The sequence below is a fragment of the Periophthalmus magnuspinnatus genome, chromosome 2 (assembly GCF_009829125.3).
Source record: "Periophthalmus magnuspinnatus isolate fPerMag1 chromosome 2, fPerMag1.2.pri, whole genome shotgun sequence".
Classification (NCBI taxonomy): Eukaryota; Metazoa; Chordata; class Actinopteri; order Gobiiformes; family Gobiidae; genus Periophthalmus; species Periophthalmus magnuspinnatus.
This window is the reverse complement of record NC_047127.1, coordinates 3379229-3398090: the sequence shown is the minus strand read 5'-3', so window position 1 is coordinate 3398090 and position 18862 is coordinate 3379229. Positions and strand designations below refer to the sequence as shown.

The window sequence follows — 18862 nt, the reverse complement described above, 5'->3', positions numbered from 1 at the left end:
CTACTTTATATGAATAATAATAAGAAAACCTTGAATTAAACCGATTAAAAGAACAAAACTAGGTCAAAGTGGGCGTGGACGGGTGGAGGTGAAAATGGGGATTTATCGGCAAAATGGCGTCTTGAAAATAGTCGATTAAGGGTTAAACTCAAACACGAATCACTCCAAAAACAATTTCAGCGGCTCAACGAAAAGAAACGACTAAAACGCGGTTCAAATCTGTGTCGAAGTCCATTTTTTTTTGTATAATTGGCCTAATTTAAACGTGACTAGCAACACAAAGGCTAAATCAAACGCTAACTTGAATCAGAGCGGCTCATGTTCTTTTTCATTCCACTTCCTCTTTCCTTTCGCTAAATACGTATTTGTTTTTGTTACGCAACGCGACATTACATCACGTCGGATTGGTCATAGCGCCGTTCGTATCGTCTTTATGTAACTCACGGCGTCCAGAAGGCTTTGGGAGAATATAGGGACAACAAAGTGCTGACGGAGCGCGCTCTAAAGTTGTCTTGCTCTAGGGCACTTCAGCAGCGTGAGTGGACAACGAGGACGAGGCATGAATCATATGGACTATATTTGGGAACACACGGTTTTAGATCTACTCTTAAAAGACTCGGCGCACAGAGTCAGGGCGTATCTGTGTTTACGGGCAAAAGATGTGACACAAAATAATGAAAAAACGTGTCATGTCTCAGTTAAATGTGTGTATTTTTGCTGCTTCATGCGTTTTATACACACACAAAAGACATCAGGTATATGAAGTAAGATGTACGGGATTATGTCGTAAAGAAAAAAGGTAAATAACAGTACTGTTTTTTTTATTTATATTCAATTCCACACATACATAAGTCCATATACGTTACTTCATATATTTAATGTTTTCTGTGTGTATGAAATGTAGAAAGTAGAAAAAATAAATAAAAAACTGAATGAGAGACGGTGTCCAAATGTTTCTGGTAGTATATATGTGTATGTGTGTGTATGTTTGTGTGTACATGTATCTGTGTGTGTGTGTACATGTATGTGTGTATATGTGTGTGTTTGTGTGTACATCTATATATATGTGTGTGTGTGTATGTATTTGTACCCTGAAGTGCTGTTTGTGTGTGTGTGCATGTATTTACCTGTGTGTGTGTGTACCCTGAGGTGTTATCGGGGTGTGTCTGTGTGTGTGTGTGTGTACCCTGAGGTGCTGTCTGTGTGTGTAGGGGTGTGTGTGTGTACCCTGAGGTGTTGTCTCTGTGTGTGGGTGTGTGTGTGTGTGTGTGTGTGTGGGGTGGGGGGGTGTGTGTGTGTGTACCCTGAGGTGCTGTCGGGGTGTGTGTGTGTACCCTGAGGTGCTGTCTGTGTGTGTGTGTGTACCCTGAGGTGCTGTCGGGGTGTGTGTGTGTGTGTGTACCCTGAGGTGCTGTGTGTGTGTGTGTGTGTGTGTGTACCCTGAGGTGCTGTCTGTGTGTGGGGGTGTGTGTGTGTGTACCCTGAGGTGTTATCGGGGTGTGTGTGTGTGTGTGTACCCTGAGGTGCTGTGTGTGTGTGTGTACCCTGAGGTGCTGTCTGTGTGTGTGTGTGTCTGTGTGTGTGTGTCTGTGTGTGTGTGGGGTGTGTGTGTGTACCCTGAGGTGCGGGGTGTGTGTGTGTGTGTGTACCCTGAGGTGCTGTGTGTGTCTGTACCCTGAGGTGTTGTCTGTGTGTGTGTGTGTGTGTGTGTGTACCCTGAGGTGCTGTGTGTGTGTGTGTACCCTGAGGTGCTGTCTGTGTGTGTGTGTGTCTGTGTGTGTGTGTCTGTGTGTGTGTGGGGTGTGTGTGTGTACCCTGAGGTGCTGTCTGTGTGCTCCTGGATCACTCTCTGCCTGGGTGAGGGCGCTCTCGGCCTCGCTCAGCCACTCCTCCAGAGCCTTCTGCTCCTCCACAAACTTGTGCCACCTGGAGTTACAGTCGTGCCAGCGCCTGCACACACAGCAGTTAGTCACACAGGGAACAGGAAGTACGGGGGCCCGCGAGGCTCAATATAGATCATGTCATATGCATATTCAGTCTTTCACATTTCTCACTGTTTGGATTTCTAAACGATATCATAAAATTATTTCAACTGTTTTAGGTTTGGTGTAACATTTAATCTGATATATTATGAGTATTTTTCACCAGATTTGTCTGTTATTAATGTCAACGGACAAACAAGTGAAATAAAAACACCAGGATCAGCTAGCGCAGGTTAATATGAACATTTTAAGAGCAAAATGACGAGTCTGACAGCAGCAGTTACAGAGAGAGGAGCCACGGCTTTTCAATAGAAAGTGAATTGGAGCCAAATTTCCAAATGTTTTATCTTTTCTGTCTGAGGGAATGTGCTTTTCAAACTTCGCCGACATCAGGAAAAAACTGGAGATTTCATTTAGTTACGCCTACAGCACTTCCTTATATAATTCACGGTTCAAATCAAATTTCCCTGCCTTCCTTTTCCGCACACTCATTCCTCCTTCTGCTCATGTTTCCGGATCAGATCTTACTTGAGGCGATCTTGGTACAGCTTGTTGAGTTTGTCCCAGTTGGTGCCGAGCAGAGCGGCCGTGTCTTGGATCCTCTGGGCCTCCATCGGCCTCGCACCCTGGACCATCTCCTCCCTCCGGGCCAAGGCTCCCTCCACCGGGGCCTGGAGCTGGTCTATGCTCGCCTTCACTTCCTGTTCGCAAAAACGCAAAAATACACATCAGAAATAACGTTAAAACAGTTCTAAATCATGAAGTGGTTGTGTTGGGCTTTTTTTTGCGCTAACGGGACATTTTTGTTACGTTTTCTTGTAAAATTATACGATTTCTTAGTTGTAGAAGAAGAGTTTATAGCTGCGATGACTCAGCAACATGCTAGCTAGCTCACTATCGCTCAAAGGTAACAGTCACTTTTACTAAAATCTGAAAATATAAAATGAAGAACCTTAAATTAATTATAATGAAGGCCCTCCGATTGTTTTTAAAATTTATATAATTTATTTTGTGTTGTTGTTTTGATATTTATTATGCGGCACAGTTAGCATTAGCGTTAGCATTGAGATATAAACATCTGTTCTCCAGTGAAGTTTTCATTTTATTTGTGTGGTGTTTAACATGTCAGTAACGTCCACCTGCAGCTCCCTGTCCACTGTCTGACCCCTAACCCCTCTAACCTTTGACCCTTGACCCCTGACCCAGTTGCAGCTTCCTGTCCACTGTCTGATCTTTAACGGGCCTGTGTTATGTCGTTTCCTGATCATGTTCTAATGTAGTTTTCTCGTCACAAACAGACCTGGAGTTGTGTTTTGTTTCATTCACATGTTTAACACAGAAACCCTGCAGATTTAAGCTGACTTCTTCTCTTAAACACCCTGTTCCACCTTGTGATGTCATCATGCGGTAATACAGGAAGTGCTCTACCACTATCCATCTATCTCTCCAACCATCTATCCATTCATATTTCTCTCTGTCTATCTCTATTTCGCTCTATCGCTCTTTATCTCTCTCTCATCTATCTCTTCATGTCCCTCTATCACTCACTCTCATCTATCTCTCTATTTATCTCTATCTATTGCTCTTCATCTCTCTATCACATCTATCGCTCTCTCTAACACTCTCTAGCTCTGTATTTATCTCTCTTTATCGCTCTCAATCACTCTCATCTATCTCTGTCTATCTTTCTATTGCTTTTTATCTCTCTATCACTCTCTCTCATCCATGTCCATCTCTCTATCTATCGCTCTTTATCTCTCTATCATTCTCCATCTCTCCCTCTCTCTCTCCATCTCTATATACAGTATCTCTCTATCTATTGCTCTCTCTCTCTCTCTCCATCTTTCTCTCCATCTCTGTCTCTCTCTCACAGGAAGTGCTCCACTGTGTTTTTAAACTCCACACACCTTCATTTCTAGAATCATTTGGATCATTTCATCTCTGGAACTGCCCAATCTTGACTGAACAAACCGCAAAAAAGTCGTCTTAAACTTGAAAACTCCCACTTGATGACATCACAAGGTGGAACAGAGCGTTTTGAGCTTTGGAGATGTGACAGACGAATAATAAAAGTGTGACTCAAACATGTGTGAATGAAACAAAACACAACTCCAGGTCTGTTTTTGACGCTCTAACAACATTATAACATGGTTTAAACCTCACGAGAGTCAATTTTGTGTAATATAGGACCGTTAAATGTGTATTATTGTTAGCATTAGCATTAGCATTAGCGTAACTCTACAAAAACCTCATAGAAATACAACTGGACAGGAAGTAGTGACGCTAACAGAACATTTTTTTTGGCTGAAACTGTGTCTTCCGTCATGTGTCGCGCTTCAAAAATGTGTTTTCGTGACAGGCCTAGAGGGGGCGCTGGCTGACCGAGAGGCAGAGCTCTTGCTGGGGGAGGTTGTAGTACGCCGCGGGCCAGTATTCCGGAGAGTTCAGCTTGAAGTCCGTCTCCGACACGAGCCGTAGCAAGGCCTGGAGCTCCGTCAGGTACTCCTGCTCACCCACACAAAACGTCAGAGAAGAAGAGTCAGAACAGAGGAATGATGTCGTGTTACGTCATAATGCAAACTAGCTAGGTCGTACGCGCGCGGACTGAAGCTAACACGGGGCTAAACCTGAGACTACGACTAAACCAGGACTAGAACAGGACTAAATCACGTCTACATTAGCACATATCGTAGCTTTATGAGTACATCTGCTAAGTTTGGAGTTTAATTTTGTCAGTCCGTCCAGGAGAACACGTCCATGAGGCGTTTAGCGCGATCGCGTCTTGGTTTAGCATTAGCAGAACTGTGGACGTTTCATAAGAATAACTGAGTGTGGTAGATTCTTTTAAACAGTGAGAGCGCAGACGACACGCAGGTCCGCAGAGCACGTCCACGTCACTCACTCACATGTTTTTCTCATGTGAAACGCTCAAAAAACCTGCAGATTTCACTCAGAGGCTGCACTAGCGCCGAGTCATGACTGGGGTTTAGGTTTAGAGACTGTTCAGATCGGAGAGAGGCGTTTTAGGTTTAAAACAACTGGATTTAGACATTTGAACTGGCAACACAAATGAGTCACATGAGGCTCGTTCTGATTTCTAATTGGACAATCGTCTCAGGAACAAAAACACCAAATTATAACAAAGTGGACCATCGTTTTCCAGTGTTTTTATAATTAAGAATAAATCAGTGGAGCGACAACCTATTACTGATATATTTATAAACATGTTCATTTATATCTATCTATCTATCCATCTCTCCATCCATCTATATTTCTCTTTGTCCATCTCTCTCTCTCTAACCCTCTCTCTATATCTCTATCTCTCTCTCTTTCTCTCACATCACTCTTCCCACCTCCCTCTCTATCTCTCCATCTCTATCTCTCTAAACATCTCGATATGTCTTTCTCAGTCTCTCCATCTCTCGCTATCTCTCTCCATTCTCTATCTCTCTTTCTATATCTCTCTACCTCTCTAACCCTCTCTATACAAGTCTCTCTCTCTCTCTCTCTCTCTCTCTATATATATATATATGTCTCACTCTCCATCTCTCCCTCCATCTCTCTCCCCATCTCTCTATCTCTCCATCTCTATCTTTTTAAACATCTCGATGTGTCTTTCTCGGTCTCTCCATCTCTCTCTCTATCTCTCTCCTTCTCTCTCCATCTTTGTCCCATTTCTCCATCTCTCATCTCTATCTCTCTTTCTATATCTCTCTCTACCTCTCCAACCCTCTCTATATAAGTCTCTCTTGCTATGTTTCTCTCTCTATATATATATATATATCTCCGTTTCTCTCCAACTCTCCCTCCATCTCTCTCCCCACCCCCTCTATCTCTTTCCTTCTCTCTCTCTCCAGCTCTCTATCTCTTTAACCATCACTCTGTCTTTCTCACTCTCTCTCATCTCTCTCACTCTATCTCTTTCCATTTCTCTCTCCATTTCTGTCTCTATCTCTACCCTCTCTCTAGCTCTCTTTCTCATCTCTCTCTCTATCACTCTATCTCTCTCACCATTTCTATACATGTGTCTCTCTCTCCATCTCTCTCACTCTAACTCTCTCCATCTCTGTCTCTCTCCATCTCTATCCTCTCTAGCTCTCTCTCTCTCTTTCTCATCTATCTCTCTTTCCAACTCTTTCCTTCTCTCACTCTCTCTCAATTTCTCTCTCCTCTCTATCTCTGTCATCTATTTATCTCACTTTCTCTCCATCTTTCTCTATCTCTCCATCTCTCCATCTCTCTCCATCCCTCTCCCCATTCCTCTCTTCATCTCTTTCTCTCCATCTCTTTCCTTCTCTCTCACTCTCTCTCTCAATTTCTCTCGTCTTTCTCTCACTTTCTCTCCATCTTTCTCTATCTCTTCATCTCGCTCCCCATCTCTCTCCATCCCTCTCTACATCCCTCTCATCATCTTTTTCTCTCCATCTCTCTCATCCCTCTCACTCTATCTTTCCATTTCTCTCTCCATCTCTGTCTCTATCTCTCCATCCCTCTCTCCATCCCTCTCATCATCTTTTTCTCTCCATCTCTCTCACTCCATCTTTCCATTTCTCTCTCCATCTCTGTCTCTATCTCTCCATCTCTATCCTCCCTCTAGCTCTAGCTCTCTCTCTTTCTCATCTATCTCTCTCTCCTCTCTCCATTCCTCTCTTCATCTCTTTCTCTCTCTTGTCTTCAGTTCCAGTCTCTCCGTTCTTTCTCTTTCACAGTTATTATACTTTTGTTCTTTATCGGTGAAACTCTGGAGTCGCTGCCGTTTGTCCCTCGTTTGTTTTTTTCTTTAAACTGATATAATTGTGTATTTCTGTTACATAACTTCATTTATCACTTCATATTTATCTCGTCGTTGGTGAAACTCTGGACTCCGTCGCCGTTCGTCGTCTCGCTGCCTCTAAACCCACAGACGCCCGGACGGACTGACTGATTCAATGACCCGCCCCACGTGCTGCCCCCTACTGGCACATGTACAAACAGCACGCCACTCCGTCTGCGCGCGACGATGAGAGCGACGCCGTTTACGTCCCACAATCAACATGAACCTGCAAATCAAAACAGCCGAGGCGGTGCAGCGCGTGGCGGCCATGACGGCATTAGCGATGAGGTCAGCGGGTCAACGACAAGACCCACGCCGGACTTTAGAGCGTCGGTGCGGCGTTCTGGTTACGCCGCTGACTCTGGTCAAATGGGGTGGATGTGGATGTGATGTGGCGTCGGCGCAGTTTTCGAAGCAGAGAGTTCGTTTAGTAGATTTGAGATTTGATTTGGCGGCGGTTAATGGCGGCTAACGCTCTCATCGTCCGGCGTTTGGAGTGGAGTGAGTGAATACACGTCTATACTGCGGATTTTCAGTGCGGTTTACAGTCAGAGAGGTGTAAAAAGGATCAACGCTGTGTCTGAATGTCTCCCCCTTCAGCCCCATAACCCCCTCGTTCACTACACAGCCCTGCAGACGTTAGCGAACTTTAGCTAACGCCGCATTCACAGAGCGATTTGGACAAACAGATCACTACACTCAAATCTTTATAGACTAATAATAATCATACGGCTGGATCTCACATAAACAGATGATGGATTATTCATTTTTTAATCTGAGATGTGGAAATTGTCGCTCTGTTAGCATCTCGAGCTAAAGTCAACGGCTAACGCTAGTAACTTTACACATAACGGTTTATTTAAGAATGTTTTATTGATAATCAGGATCAACAGTGGGATTAATCATTTATATATATATATATATATATATATATATATATATATATCTACCTCCATTCAGCTATCAATCCACCTTTTTCGCTCTTTATCTCTCTATCTCTCCATCTCTATCTCTCTAACTTTCTATCGTCATTTATCTTTCTCTCTATATATACATCTCCCTCTATCTCTCCATCTCTGTCTATCTTTCATCTGTCGCTCTCTTTATCTCTATCTTTCCATCTGTCTCTCTCCATCTCTCCATGTCTCTCTCTTTATCTCTCTCTCTATATATATATCTTTATCTCTCCATCTCTTTCTATCTTTCCATCTATCACTCTCTTTATCTCTCTCTCCTCATCTCTCTCTGTATATATATATCTTTATCTCTCCATCTCTCTTTATACATCCCTCTCTATCTCCCCATCTCTTTCTATCTTTCCATCTATCACTCTTTATCTCTCTCTCTCCATCTCTCTTTATCTCTCCATATCTAGCTCTCCATTTCTCCATCTCTCTTTAACTCTCTCTCTCTATATATATATATCTTTATCTCTCCATCTCTCTTTATCTCTCCATATCTAGCTCTCCATTTCTCTCCATCTCTCTTTAACTCTCTCTCTCTATATATATATCTTTATCTCTCTATCTCTCTCTCTTTATACATCCCTCTCTATCTCTCCATCTCTTTCTATCATTCCATCTATCACTCTTTATCTCTCTCTCCTCATCTCTCTCTCCATATCTCTCAATATCTAGCTCTCCATTTCTCTCCATCTCTCTTTCTCTCTCTATATATATATATCTTTATCTCTCTATCTCTCTCTTTATACATCCCTCTCTATCTCTCCATGTCTTTCTATCTTTCCATCTATCACTCTTTATCTCTCTCTCCATCTCTCTATCTGTCCTCTGTTGTTTTTCCGACTCTCCCAGTGCATTGTGGTCTATTTCAAGGTGCATTGTGGGAAATTTTGAGTGCACTATTTTCTCACCAGCTGTTTATTTAAACACCAATAAAACTGGAGAATGGCCCCTAAACAGCGCCCCCTGTAGGACACAGCGTTTAAGTTCGACCATTTTACACGTTTGGCGCCTCGTACGGAACATTTCGAGACCCTTTCCCCGTACAAAAGACACAATGATTTATTTTAAAGTGCCAATCGCTATGGCAACGGTCTGAATTTCTTTAACACCCGCGCACAGATCTGACTCTACCGTTCTAACGCGCTCGATTATGTCATTAGCCTAATTAGCGTCGAGATAATCAACCATGTTTCAAATCCTATGTAAATTTCACACTGTTTTGTCGCCCCCTGCTGTTCAGTTAACGCGACGCTCTGATCTTTGTCCTGACGTCGTTTCCTCGTCACACACAGACCTGGAGTTGTGTTTTTTTGTTTCATTCACACACGTTTAACACACAACTTCCTGGACGTTTAGGCTGAGTTCTTCTCTCAAACTGAAAACACTCTGTTCCACCTTGTGATGTCATAAATTACCATTGTTTATTAACCCCGTAGACGCCAGTTTCTGTCACAAAGTTTTTACATGTGGACAAAGTACTAAACAATTTGAGTGATGTTGTGAGTTTCGTCTGGTTTTCCACACACTCTGTTTTGTTCAGGGCGACGGTGAAGGTCATGAGGGGGCGGGGCTAAACGTGGACACGTTTTTGAAACACATTTTTTTGTTTTTGGTTTGTGAAATGAAACAATGAAGTCACAAATAAATAAAAAATCACAAAATAAGAAATAAAATAAAATAAATAAACAATAAATAAAATATAATAATAATAATAAAAATAAATAATATAAAAATAAAATAATAAAATAAATATATAATAAATGAATACACTACACTACTAATGATAATAATAATTATAAATACAACAATTCACAAAATAATAAAATAATAAAATAAATACATAATAAATAAATAAAATATAATAATAATAAAATAAATAAATAAATAAATAGGAAAAATACTAAATAATTCACAAAATAAGAAATAAAATAAAATAAATACAATAATAAAATAATTCACAAATAAGAAATGAAATAAAATAAAATAAAGAAAATAATAAAATAAATAAATCATAAAATAATTCACAAAATAATTCAAAATAAGTCACCTTGATTTTTAGAGCAGGGGTCAAAAAATGTGTTTATAATGAAGTCGATGGAAACCTACATTTCCGAAACGCTCAGTGTCTACAAAATTTCACCAAAGTCGCCAAAATTGATCTGATCGGGATGAAACTCACATCTGTCTAAAAACCTGCAAAAACTCACATCTGTGAGAATTTTCATGGCGTTTGAACAACCACAGCTAAAGTTATCACGATAAATGTAACGTCAGACACAACACGAAGACTACCACGTCATGACATCACAAGGTGGAACGGAGCATTCTGAGGTTTGGAGATGTAACAGACTAAGAATAAAGAGTTATTCAAACATGTGTGAATGAAACAAAACACAACTCCACATCTGTTTTTGAGGAGAAATCAACATTAGAACATTGATTTTACACAATATAGGACCTTTACACGCTATAATTTTTCATATAAACTGAATAAATTTGCCAATATTTAACCAAAATGTAAAATTATACCCTTTTTAAACTATTTTTCTGAACATTTTTTAGCTACTGTGACGTCGTGCTTCCTCTTCAGATCCAGTAGTTTTCACCTAAATCCACTACACTCTTTTTTGAAACAGCACTTTTCATTCTCCGAGTGGGTTTGATGTAACAAAACTGGACATTATTATTATCCCCTGCCACTTATAACACTCAGAACTCTTCAGCAGCTCTTTCAGTGATAAAATGGAGCCGTGTAATTCCTCAATAGCCTGGCCACGCTCCAAGTTCACGTTAAAGTACGACCGCTCCGCAAAATGGCCCCTATTATTTCTCCCCTTCCCATTTAAAACACATTAGCGTGATCCGTCAGCGTAGATGTGTATTCACTCTTCTAAATGTACTTTTTTTTTTCCCCCCCTCACACGTACGTCGGGAGTTATGGGGAACTGTCGAGGTGATTTGTGATTGGTCGAGAGGGAGCATGCAAGAGACAACAGCAACCAATGAGAACGAGGGGATGGACTCCGCATGTGAACAGGCAGCGTAGGGCGATGAGATGGAGCAAATTAAAACAAAAAAGCCAAAATATAATTGTGATTTAAATTTACAGGGACAAGTTCTGTGTTTTTCTTACAATATGGGCTCAAATAATTAAAATGTTTACACTGTTGGAAAGTACACTTCTCGGTTTTGAGGCTAATGTGCTCTACAAAACTGACTTTTTTTCTTTAGCGATTAGCATATTGTTAGCTTTGGAGTAGCAGGCAGGAGCAATACATCAACAACAACGCCTTTAAACAACTTTAAACGTGTCAGATTACGAGTTTTTGTACCTTTAATCGGCAAAATGGTAACTTTTATGTCGCGTTTTCCATCTTCAGAGCAAGAAACGCACAAATTTAAGGTGGGTTAAGTGTTTTGCGCAAGGACACAACGTCAGAGTTTGTCTGTGGGAGCTGGAATTGCACCGCAACCTTCGCATCAGTGGACAAAACACTCTACCAACCGAGCCACCGTATGAGCCAGGTGAGCTAAAAAACCGAACATTTCATTATTTATTTATTATATAATTTTACTTTACAAATCGTCACTTCCAAATTATGATTAAATTTCATATTTTTCAATGTAATTCAACGTTTTTTTTTTTGTATATTGCTCTTATCTGCTCATCCAAACTTGACATTTTCTGACATCAACCTTAAATGTTCAGAACCTGCACAATTTCTGCACCTTTTTATTTAAATTTACCGTATTTTCCGGGCTATAAGTCGCACTTTTTTTTTCATAGTTTGTCCCGAGGTGCGACTTATACATGAAATTATTCAAATATACAATTTCACGTCTTCGTTATTGTCACAGTGACGACCACACGGGGGCGCTCTAGACTTGTGCACCAGTATCTACTCCTCCTGTAACACTGAACATTTAAAATTTCAACATTACGCTGATTTAAAAGACGTCTGAGAAAGAAAGAAAATGGTATCGGAGCTTCATCTTCCTCTGGAGTGGGTGGATTTGTTCAGAAGCGACGCCGAGGACGAAGAATTTAATGGATTTATTGATTTGGAGTGAGATCCAGAGTAAACTTGTTGCTCTTTTTTCTGCTTTATTTATCTGATTAACTGTTAATATCTTACGTTAACAAACCAGACACGTGTTCAGTTCTGTCTGTGCTTCATGTCGCTGAGTAAACATAAATGTGTTACGTTAGCGTGATGTACTGATATTCAGCCTGTTTGTTCTATATTTTATTATTATTATTATTATAACTTGACTTTAATGATAAAATGTCTGTTCTTGGTTTTGGATTTTTCAAAATAAATTTCCCTAAAAAATACAACTTACACTCCAGAGCGACTTAAATATGTTTTTTCTTCTTCTTCACTATTACACATTTTTGGCTAGTGCGACTTGTACGTTTTTTTTCTTCATTATTACACATTTTTGGCTGGTGCGACTTATACTCCAGAGCGACGTATAGTCCAGAAAACACGGTACACTTGTTTGCAGTAGAAGTTTTGCTTATAGCTGCTGTGATGCTTTTGGAATAGGGAATGAGTTCGTAATAATTGGGCATCGTTGTATGTTTTTTCCATAACTTAAACCTGACCCAGATCAGTACGTGCGGTTTCTAGAGGAACATTAGCATATAAGGTTAGACCATGCTGCACTCGGTTAGTACGATCACTCAGAGAAGGGCTTTTATAGTCAAACTCACACATTGTCTTTTGAAGGGAATGAACTTGCCCTCCACCTCAACCCAGCGCGTTTTGAGCTGCAGCTGCCGTGGCTCCACCAGATTGGCGGCCCCGCCCTCACACAGCTGATTGGCTAAGCCCTGCAACTCCTTAAGCTCCTCCTTCTTGGCGTCGAACTCTGAGCCAATCTCCTATTGGATGAAAACCAACCAAACATTCAAGCATTGGCCGTCACCGTGGCGACACATAAAAGCACAGAGAGGCGTGTGGATGTGCTAGCAAATGAAAAACGAGTAAAATTACAAAACGCACACGGCCGTCAAACTTTATTTACAAAGTTTTGTGTTTTTTTTGTACAGAGAGAAGTGGAAAAGAAGCATGGACAGACAGGACAAACAGAAGAGAGGAGGTACAGGTGCGACAGGTGCGGAAATGACAGGTGAGTCGGAGGCGTCCACTTTAGCGAAATGTCATAGTGATCATCTGCAAAGTGAAAGAACACATGGAGAGTCAGCAGCAGACAAGAGCAGACAGGAGACAGAAGCAGGTTCTCTGGGGTGTTTTGGGAGTTCAAATGGAAAATGTGACATTCAACAGCATAAAGTGATCAGTTTGTATTGTTTTATTATTGTTGGACCCCATTTTACAATCATTCTTCTGTGACATTTTGCTTTTTCTACTATTAAATTAACAGAAATATAGCGATTTCCAGCAATAATCTGAGACAAAATATAATATTAGTATCTCTCCCAACTGGGGTCTTAATACAGTTTTAAATCACTGTATTATTTCATTTATTTTCATTTTATTTATTTATTTCGAGCACATGTATCACGTACAGTTAAAGCAAATTTCACCTATTTGTTCTTAAATAAGCTCGAAAAGGAGTGGGAAGAAGAAAACTTATCAAATCCCACGCCTGTCTTCCATTAAGACATAAATTAAATGTTTTGTTTGTATTAAAACTACTATCCATAAGTTTTATAGATTTTTTTTCACCAGTAGATGGCAGATGTGAAACGTATCCCCCTCTCTTCTCACCTCACCTGGCCCCTCCCCCCTCATCACACCTGGCTCCTCCCTCCTCATCTCACCTGTCCCCTCCCTCTTCATGTCAGCTGGCCCCTCCCTCCTCCTCTCACCTGGCCCCTCCCTTCTTCTTTCACTGGGCCCCTCCCTCCTCCTCTCACCTGGCCCCTCCCTCCCTCCTCCTCTCACTTGGCCCCTCCCTCCCTCCTCCTCTCACCTGGCCCCTCCCTCCCTCCTCCTCTCACTTGGCCCCTCCCTCCCTCCTCCTCTCACTTGGCCCTTCCTCCTCCTCTCACTTGGCCCCTCCCTCCCTCCTCCTCTCACCTGGCCCCTCCCTCCTCCTCTCACTTGGCCCCTCCTCCACTCATCTGGCCCCTCCCTCCTCCTCTCACCTGGCCCCTCCTCCCTCCTCTCACCTGGCCCCTCCCTCCTCCTCTCACCTGGCCCCTCCCTCCTCCTCTCACCTGGCCCCTCCCTCCCTCCTCCTCTCACTTGGCCCCTCCCTCCCTCCTCCTCTCACTTGGCCCCTCCCTCCCTCCTCCTCTCACCTGGCCCCTCCCTCCTCCTCTCACTTGGCCCCTCCTCCACTCATCTGGCCCCTCCCTCCTCCTCTCACCTGGCCCCTCCCTCCTCCTCACCTGTGCTCTCTGGTCTCCCTCTGTCGCTCCAAAACTGTCAAACACTCTTAAACAGCAGTAACGTAGCTAGCATCTAGTGGTGATACGTGAGAATGCAACATGGCTGAGTCAGTCAGTTTAGCTAGCTCGCTGTGTCTCAAAACTTATGCTAACTTTTATTAATTTTAGCATAAAATATAAAATAAACAACCTATTGAAATTCAAATTAAAATAAAGACTACTCCACGTTTTTATATGGGGAATACTTCAGTTTTTGATGTCGTTTTAATATTTATTACGCCTCAAAATTAGCATTAGCGTTAGAGTTAAACAGGACAGGAAGTAGTGACGCTAACAATGAGGTCGCACAGAGCTAATTACAGATGGAAACTTTAACTAAACAATTTTTTATTTATTAGTTTTTTTAATTTTCAGATTAAAACACACCATCATATATACACTGAATATATTTGTAATTACGTTGGATTAATTTGGTTTAGCAAAAATACTCTGTAATTGATTTAACTTTATTTTAAACCGATTTAGCAGCGATTTTTAACCCAACCAAAGCCTGTAGACATAACACGGTTTTTGTTTCTCACGTTTGCAGTGTGTGTTTTTTATTTTAAGCATGAGTCATCTTCAAATCTTACCCACCGCTCCTTCCAATCACACCTGCCGCTCTTTAATTAACCATTTTTCTTTTCTCTATTAGCTAAAACAGACAGGTTGGACTGCCCACTGGAGTGATTAAAACCCTCACTAGTGCTACATGTGTTCAGGTCAATAAGAAGCTGTAATGGGAAATAATACTGTAATTACTGCGCTGTTTCAAAACTCGTTTGCTAATGATTTATCGAAGCTAAACGCTACATGGCTTAATTAGCTTTTCTGCAAACCTTGGAAGAGCCTAACGAACTCTTCTCACTAGCGAACACGTGTCCGTCTAGTGGGAAAAAGCATTGATTTTTATTATTTTATTTTGAAAAGATGAGAAAAGTTGAAGAGTCTTATTGTGAAAGCTGGAAGAGAGAGGCAGATTTGAAAAGAAAAAGGTGAATTCATGTTATATTAAAAAAAATGTGGCGGTTTTACCTTGACCCGTTCTCCCTCGGGCGGGTCGGGGAGTTGCTCCACGCTGCGCTGGATGTCGTCGAGCCACGCCAGGAGGTCATGTGACTTCCTCCTGTACTGGTACCACTGCGGAGCGATGGCCAGCGCCTTTCGGTTCCTCAGTACACGCAGGTCCTGGGGAAATAACTCATTTAATAACGATAAACAGGGGCGTCGGCAGATTTTTGGGGGGGGCCCGGGGCAAAACGTCTCACATGGGCCCCCTGTAATATAAAGAAATAGGAAAAGGGTCCAGTTTTGGGCCGCTAAAAACCCTCCGGCCCAGGAAAACACACACTTTAATATTAATTTTAGCTCCTACCATCTGTTTTTTTACACCAATGTCCTATAAAATGTTATTGAAACACACTAAAAATTATTATTAAAGTACATAAAGTTTAACCTAAAAGTGTAGTGAACATTTTACCAGAAAGACTGCGTATTTTCAATGTTATTCCTCGCTCCGTCATTCCAAAAAATGCACTTTCTATCCCCTTCATCATCCTACAATTTCATCTATTTGATCTCGTTTTTTTTTTTTAAATCTCAACCGCAGCAGCAAAACCAACAGCCGACCCAGCCTCTCCACCTCCTCCTCTTCTCATGTTATATCCAATCATCAAATTTCCTCATAGAATTATTACGATATTGGTTTAAGTTGACGTTTATTCTCTCGTCAACATCCGGGGGCAAAATTCCAGATTACATCCATAATAATTCTCTTTCCAGCGTGTGAGCGGCTACGGGGGCCCTGGAGGGACATACTGTTGTGAATAAAATGGATCTGAACCCACTAAATCTTTATGTGTGTGTTTAAAAAATGGGCAAGATTTTTTTTTTTTTTTTTTTTTTACAGCCCCCGTCGTCATGGCAACGTATTTAAACTTTTTATTATGAACTGGGCTGTTGGGTTTGTAATAGAGTCGACGCTAAAACTAGGACAGAAACTGGATACTAATCTGAACATATGTTTGGATAGTTGGAGCGCTGTCCATGCAGGGACTCCCGGACTTCCCTCACCCCAGACACTTCCTCCCGATGTCCCCAGACCAGCCAATAGACGTAGCCCCTCCAACGTGTTTTAAAGTCGTGTTATAATCCTGTTCTCTCCTCAAAAACAGACCTGGAGTTGTGTTTTGTTTCATCTACACATGTTGGAGTCTTTATTAGTCTGTCTAAATCTAAATCTCTTTATTATTTATTTATTTTATTATATTTTCTTTATTAATTATTTATTTTATTTGGGCATGTCCCACTGGGAGGAGGCCCCGGGGAAGACCCAAGACACGCTGGAGGGACTATGTCTCTCTGGTCTGGGAATGCCTTGGGGTCCCACCGGAGGACCTGGGGGACGTGTCTGGGGTGAAGGAAGTCTGGGAGCCCCTGCTTAGACTGCTGCCCCCGCGACCCGGCCCCGGATAAGAGGAAGAAAATGTATGGATGGATGGAGTTATTTATTTTATCATTATTTTATGTATTATTTATTTATTTTAATATTTATTTATTGTATTTATTTTATTTATTTATGTATTTATTTTATTATTTTGTGAATTATTTTTATATATTTGTAACTTAATCCTTTTATTTCTGTGCAGTAAAACAAATTTTAGAACAAAAAAAATATCTTTCAAAAATGACCTCCACTGTCACCTTCTACAAAACAAAGTGTGAAACCAGATAAAACACAGAAAGCACATGGCAATAATTAAATTTTGTGGTGAAAATATATTTTTTTAACATAAAATAAAAATAGTTGGGGTTTTTTTCTTATTTTTTTTTTCTTTCTTTTTTTTTTTTTTAAATGCTAGTCTCCGTGACGTCAGGATGTGACATTGGTGTATTTATCGCGATGTTGAACTTGTCATTGGAGCCTATGCATCGCCCTTCGCTAAGATAAAAATACGTGTTTGCTGCTGTAAATCTACTGCTCATTGTGTTCTACTCCATTAAGCCCAGTACTACAGCCTCGTACACACTCCGCCTCAAAAGTACTGCGTCGTTGCGTGTAGCGGTTTACCTTGACGGTGTTGTATTTACTGTTGAGTGCGTTGTGCTTCAGTCGGACTTGCTCCCTCTTGTCCTGATCTGGCGCTCGCCTCTGCAGATTCTCTCCTTTTATCAGCAGCTCTTTCACAGCCCCTTCTTCACAATCCTGCACACAAATACCCACACGTTAAAAAACAAGCAGTATTTCACTTTTTTTTTTCTTTTTTTTATCGTTATAGTTTTTAATTTGGACCTTGTCTTCTTGAAAATCCTCTTCCTTCAGGTTCTCTCCTTGCTTCACTTCCTCTTCCAGTAGTTCCAGCCAGATCTGAGCCTCGCTGTGGTACTGCTCCAGCTCTTTGGCCGAAGCTGCCGTCTGGTGTCGCCCGCGGCAACCAAACAAAAAAACAAAAAAAAAAAACAGACAAGATCATTAGCGAAGGGGAGAGCGAGCAAATCGGAACATCACAGAGGATTTAGTCTTTGCCGAGGGTGAGTCTGTCGAGAGAACTTTTTGAAGATTTAGATTTTTTTATGCGGTTTTCCATTTTGTTTTGTTTTGTTTTACGTCGCACATTCGCACACACGTTCATACGCCAATGTACGCAAACACCGGTGTATGAACGTGTAGATTTACTCAAGAATATTACGTTTAAATATTTACTCAAAGAACATTTCTGAGGTTATATTATATTAAAAGTAAGTAGCAAGACGTAGCAATGTGTCACCATAGACTGTTTTATATAAATGGACATAGCTAACCTGCTAGCTGTCACGTTCCAAACAGGAAGTGAGCATGTTTGCGCTTCCGGCTCCATCGATTCTGGCTCCAATTCACTTTCTATTGAAAAACTGTGGCCCCCTCTCTCTGTAGCTGCTGCTGTCAGACTCGTCACTTTGGTCGTTCTACCTGATCCTGGCGTTTTTATTTAGCTATTTTGTTCGTAAATCAACATATGAGCATTAATGACAGAAAGGGCCGGTCCCAGCTTTTAGGGGGCCCTAGGCTGAATTTGTCTCCGGGGCCCCCTCCTGGCTCAGCTGTTGGTGATTCACATTTGACACATTCTGACTCTGCTCTCATCACTTTGACCAGTTTTATTTGTGTTTTTATGACCAACATCAGACTGAAAACATCCAGAATGTCACAACTACAACAGTCACAACAACAGAACACAAACATTTACTCAGGGGGGTCAAGATTTTTGAAATTCTAGACATTTTTTCTGCATTTCTGGTGGATTTTAATGTGTTCCAGTTGGCGACAGTGGGGTTACATTTACATTGTGTCGGGTCCTAAACACAGAGCTGCCCTCACCTCTGCCCGACTCAAAAACAAACGTAGCAGCAGCAGATATTTTACTACGATAGATATAAAACAAACGTAATTGTTTCAGAGGGATATTTAGGCTGCTGTAAACACACAAGCCCTGTGTTCAATAAAACTTGACATATTATATTATTTTCAATATAAATGTATGGACTCTTGAGGGCCCCCTGCTGGCCTCGGGGCCCTAAGCAGTTGCTCAGTCTGCTTAAAGGCTGAACCGGCCCTGATGACAGACCAACGAACTGCCGTTTTTCGCCAAAGTCACTCCCGCTAACGTTAGCAACAGATTTGATTGCTAAGCGCCTACTCCCTGCCAAACCAGCGGTGCGA

At 41.4% G+C, this 18862-nt stretch overlaps 1 protein-coding gene across 13 annotated transcripts in view; it reads right to left on the bottom strand.

The window, feature by feature from the left end:
* The window catches only part of dmd (dystrophin), a 500656-nt gene that overhangs the window by 146073 nt on the left and 335721 nt on the right, over positions 1–18862 (bottom strand). For all 13 annotated transcript variants that reach the window (XM_055226238.1, XM_055226248.1, XM_055226250.1 and 10 more), the window contains 7 exons: positions 17456–17578; positions 17234–17368; positions 15199–15351; positions 12478–12648; positions 4365–4487; positions 2511–2683; positions 1815–1950 (listed from right to left, as the gene is read on the bottom strand). In XM_055226238.1, coding sequence (XP_055082213.1) covers positions 1815–1950; positions 2511–2683; positions 4365–4487; positions 12478–12648; positions 15199–15351; positions 17234–17368; positions 17456–17578 — 1014 coding nt within the window. The remainder of the gene's footprint in view (positions 1–1814; positions 1951–2510; positions 2684–4364; positions 4488–12477; positions 12649–15198; positions 15352–17233; positions 17369–17455; positions 17579–18862) is intronic.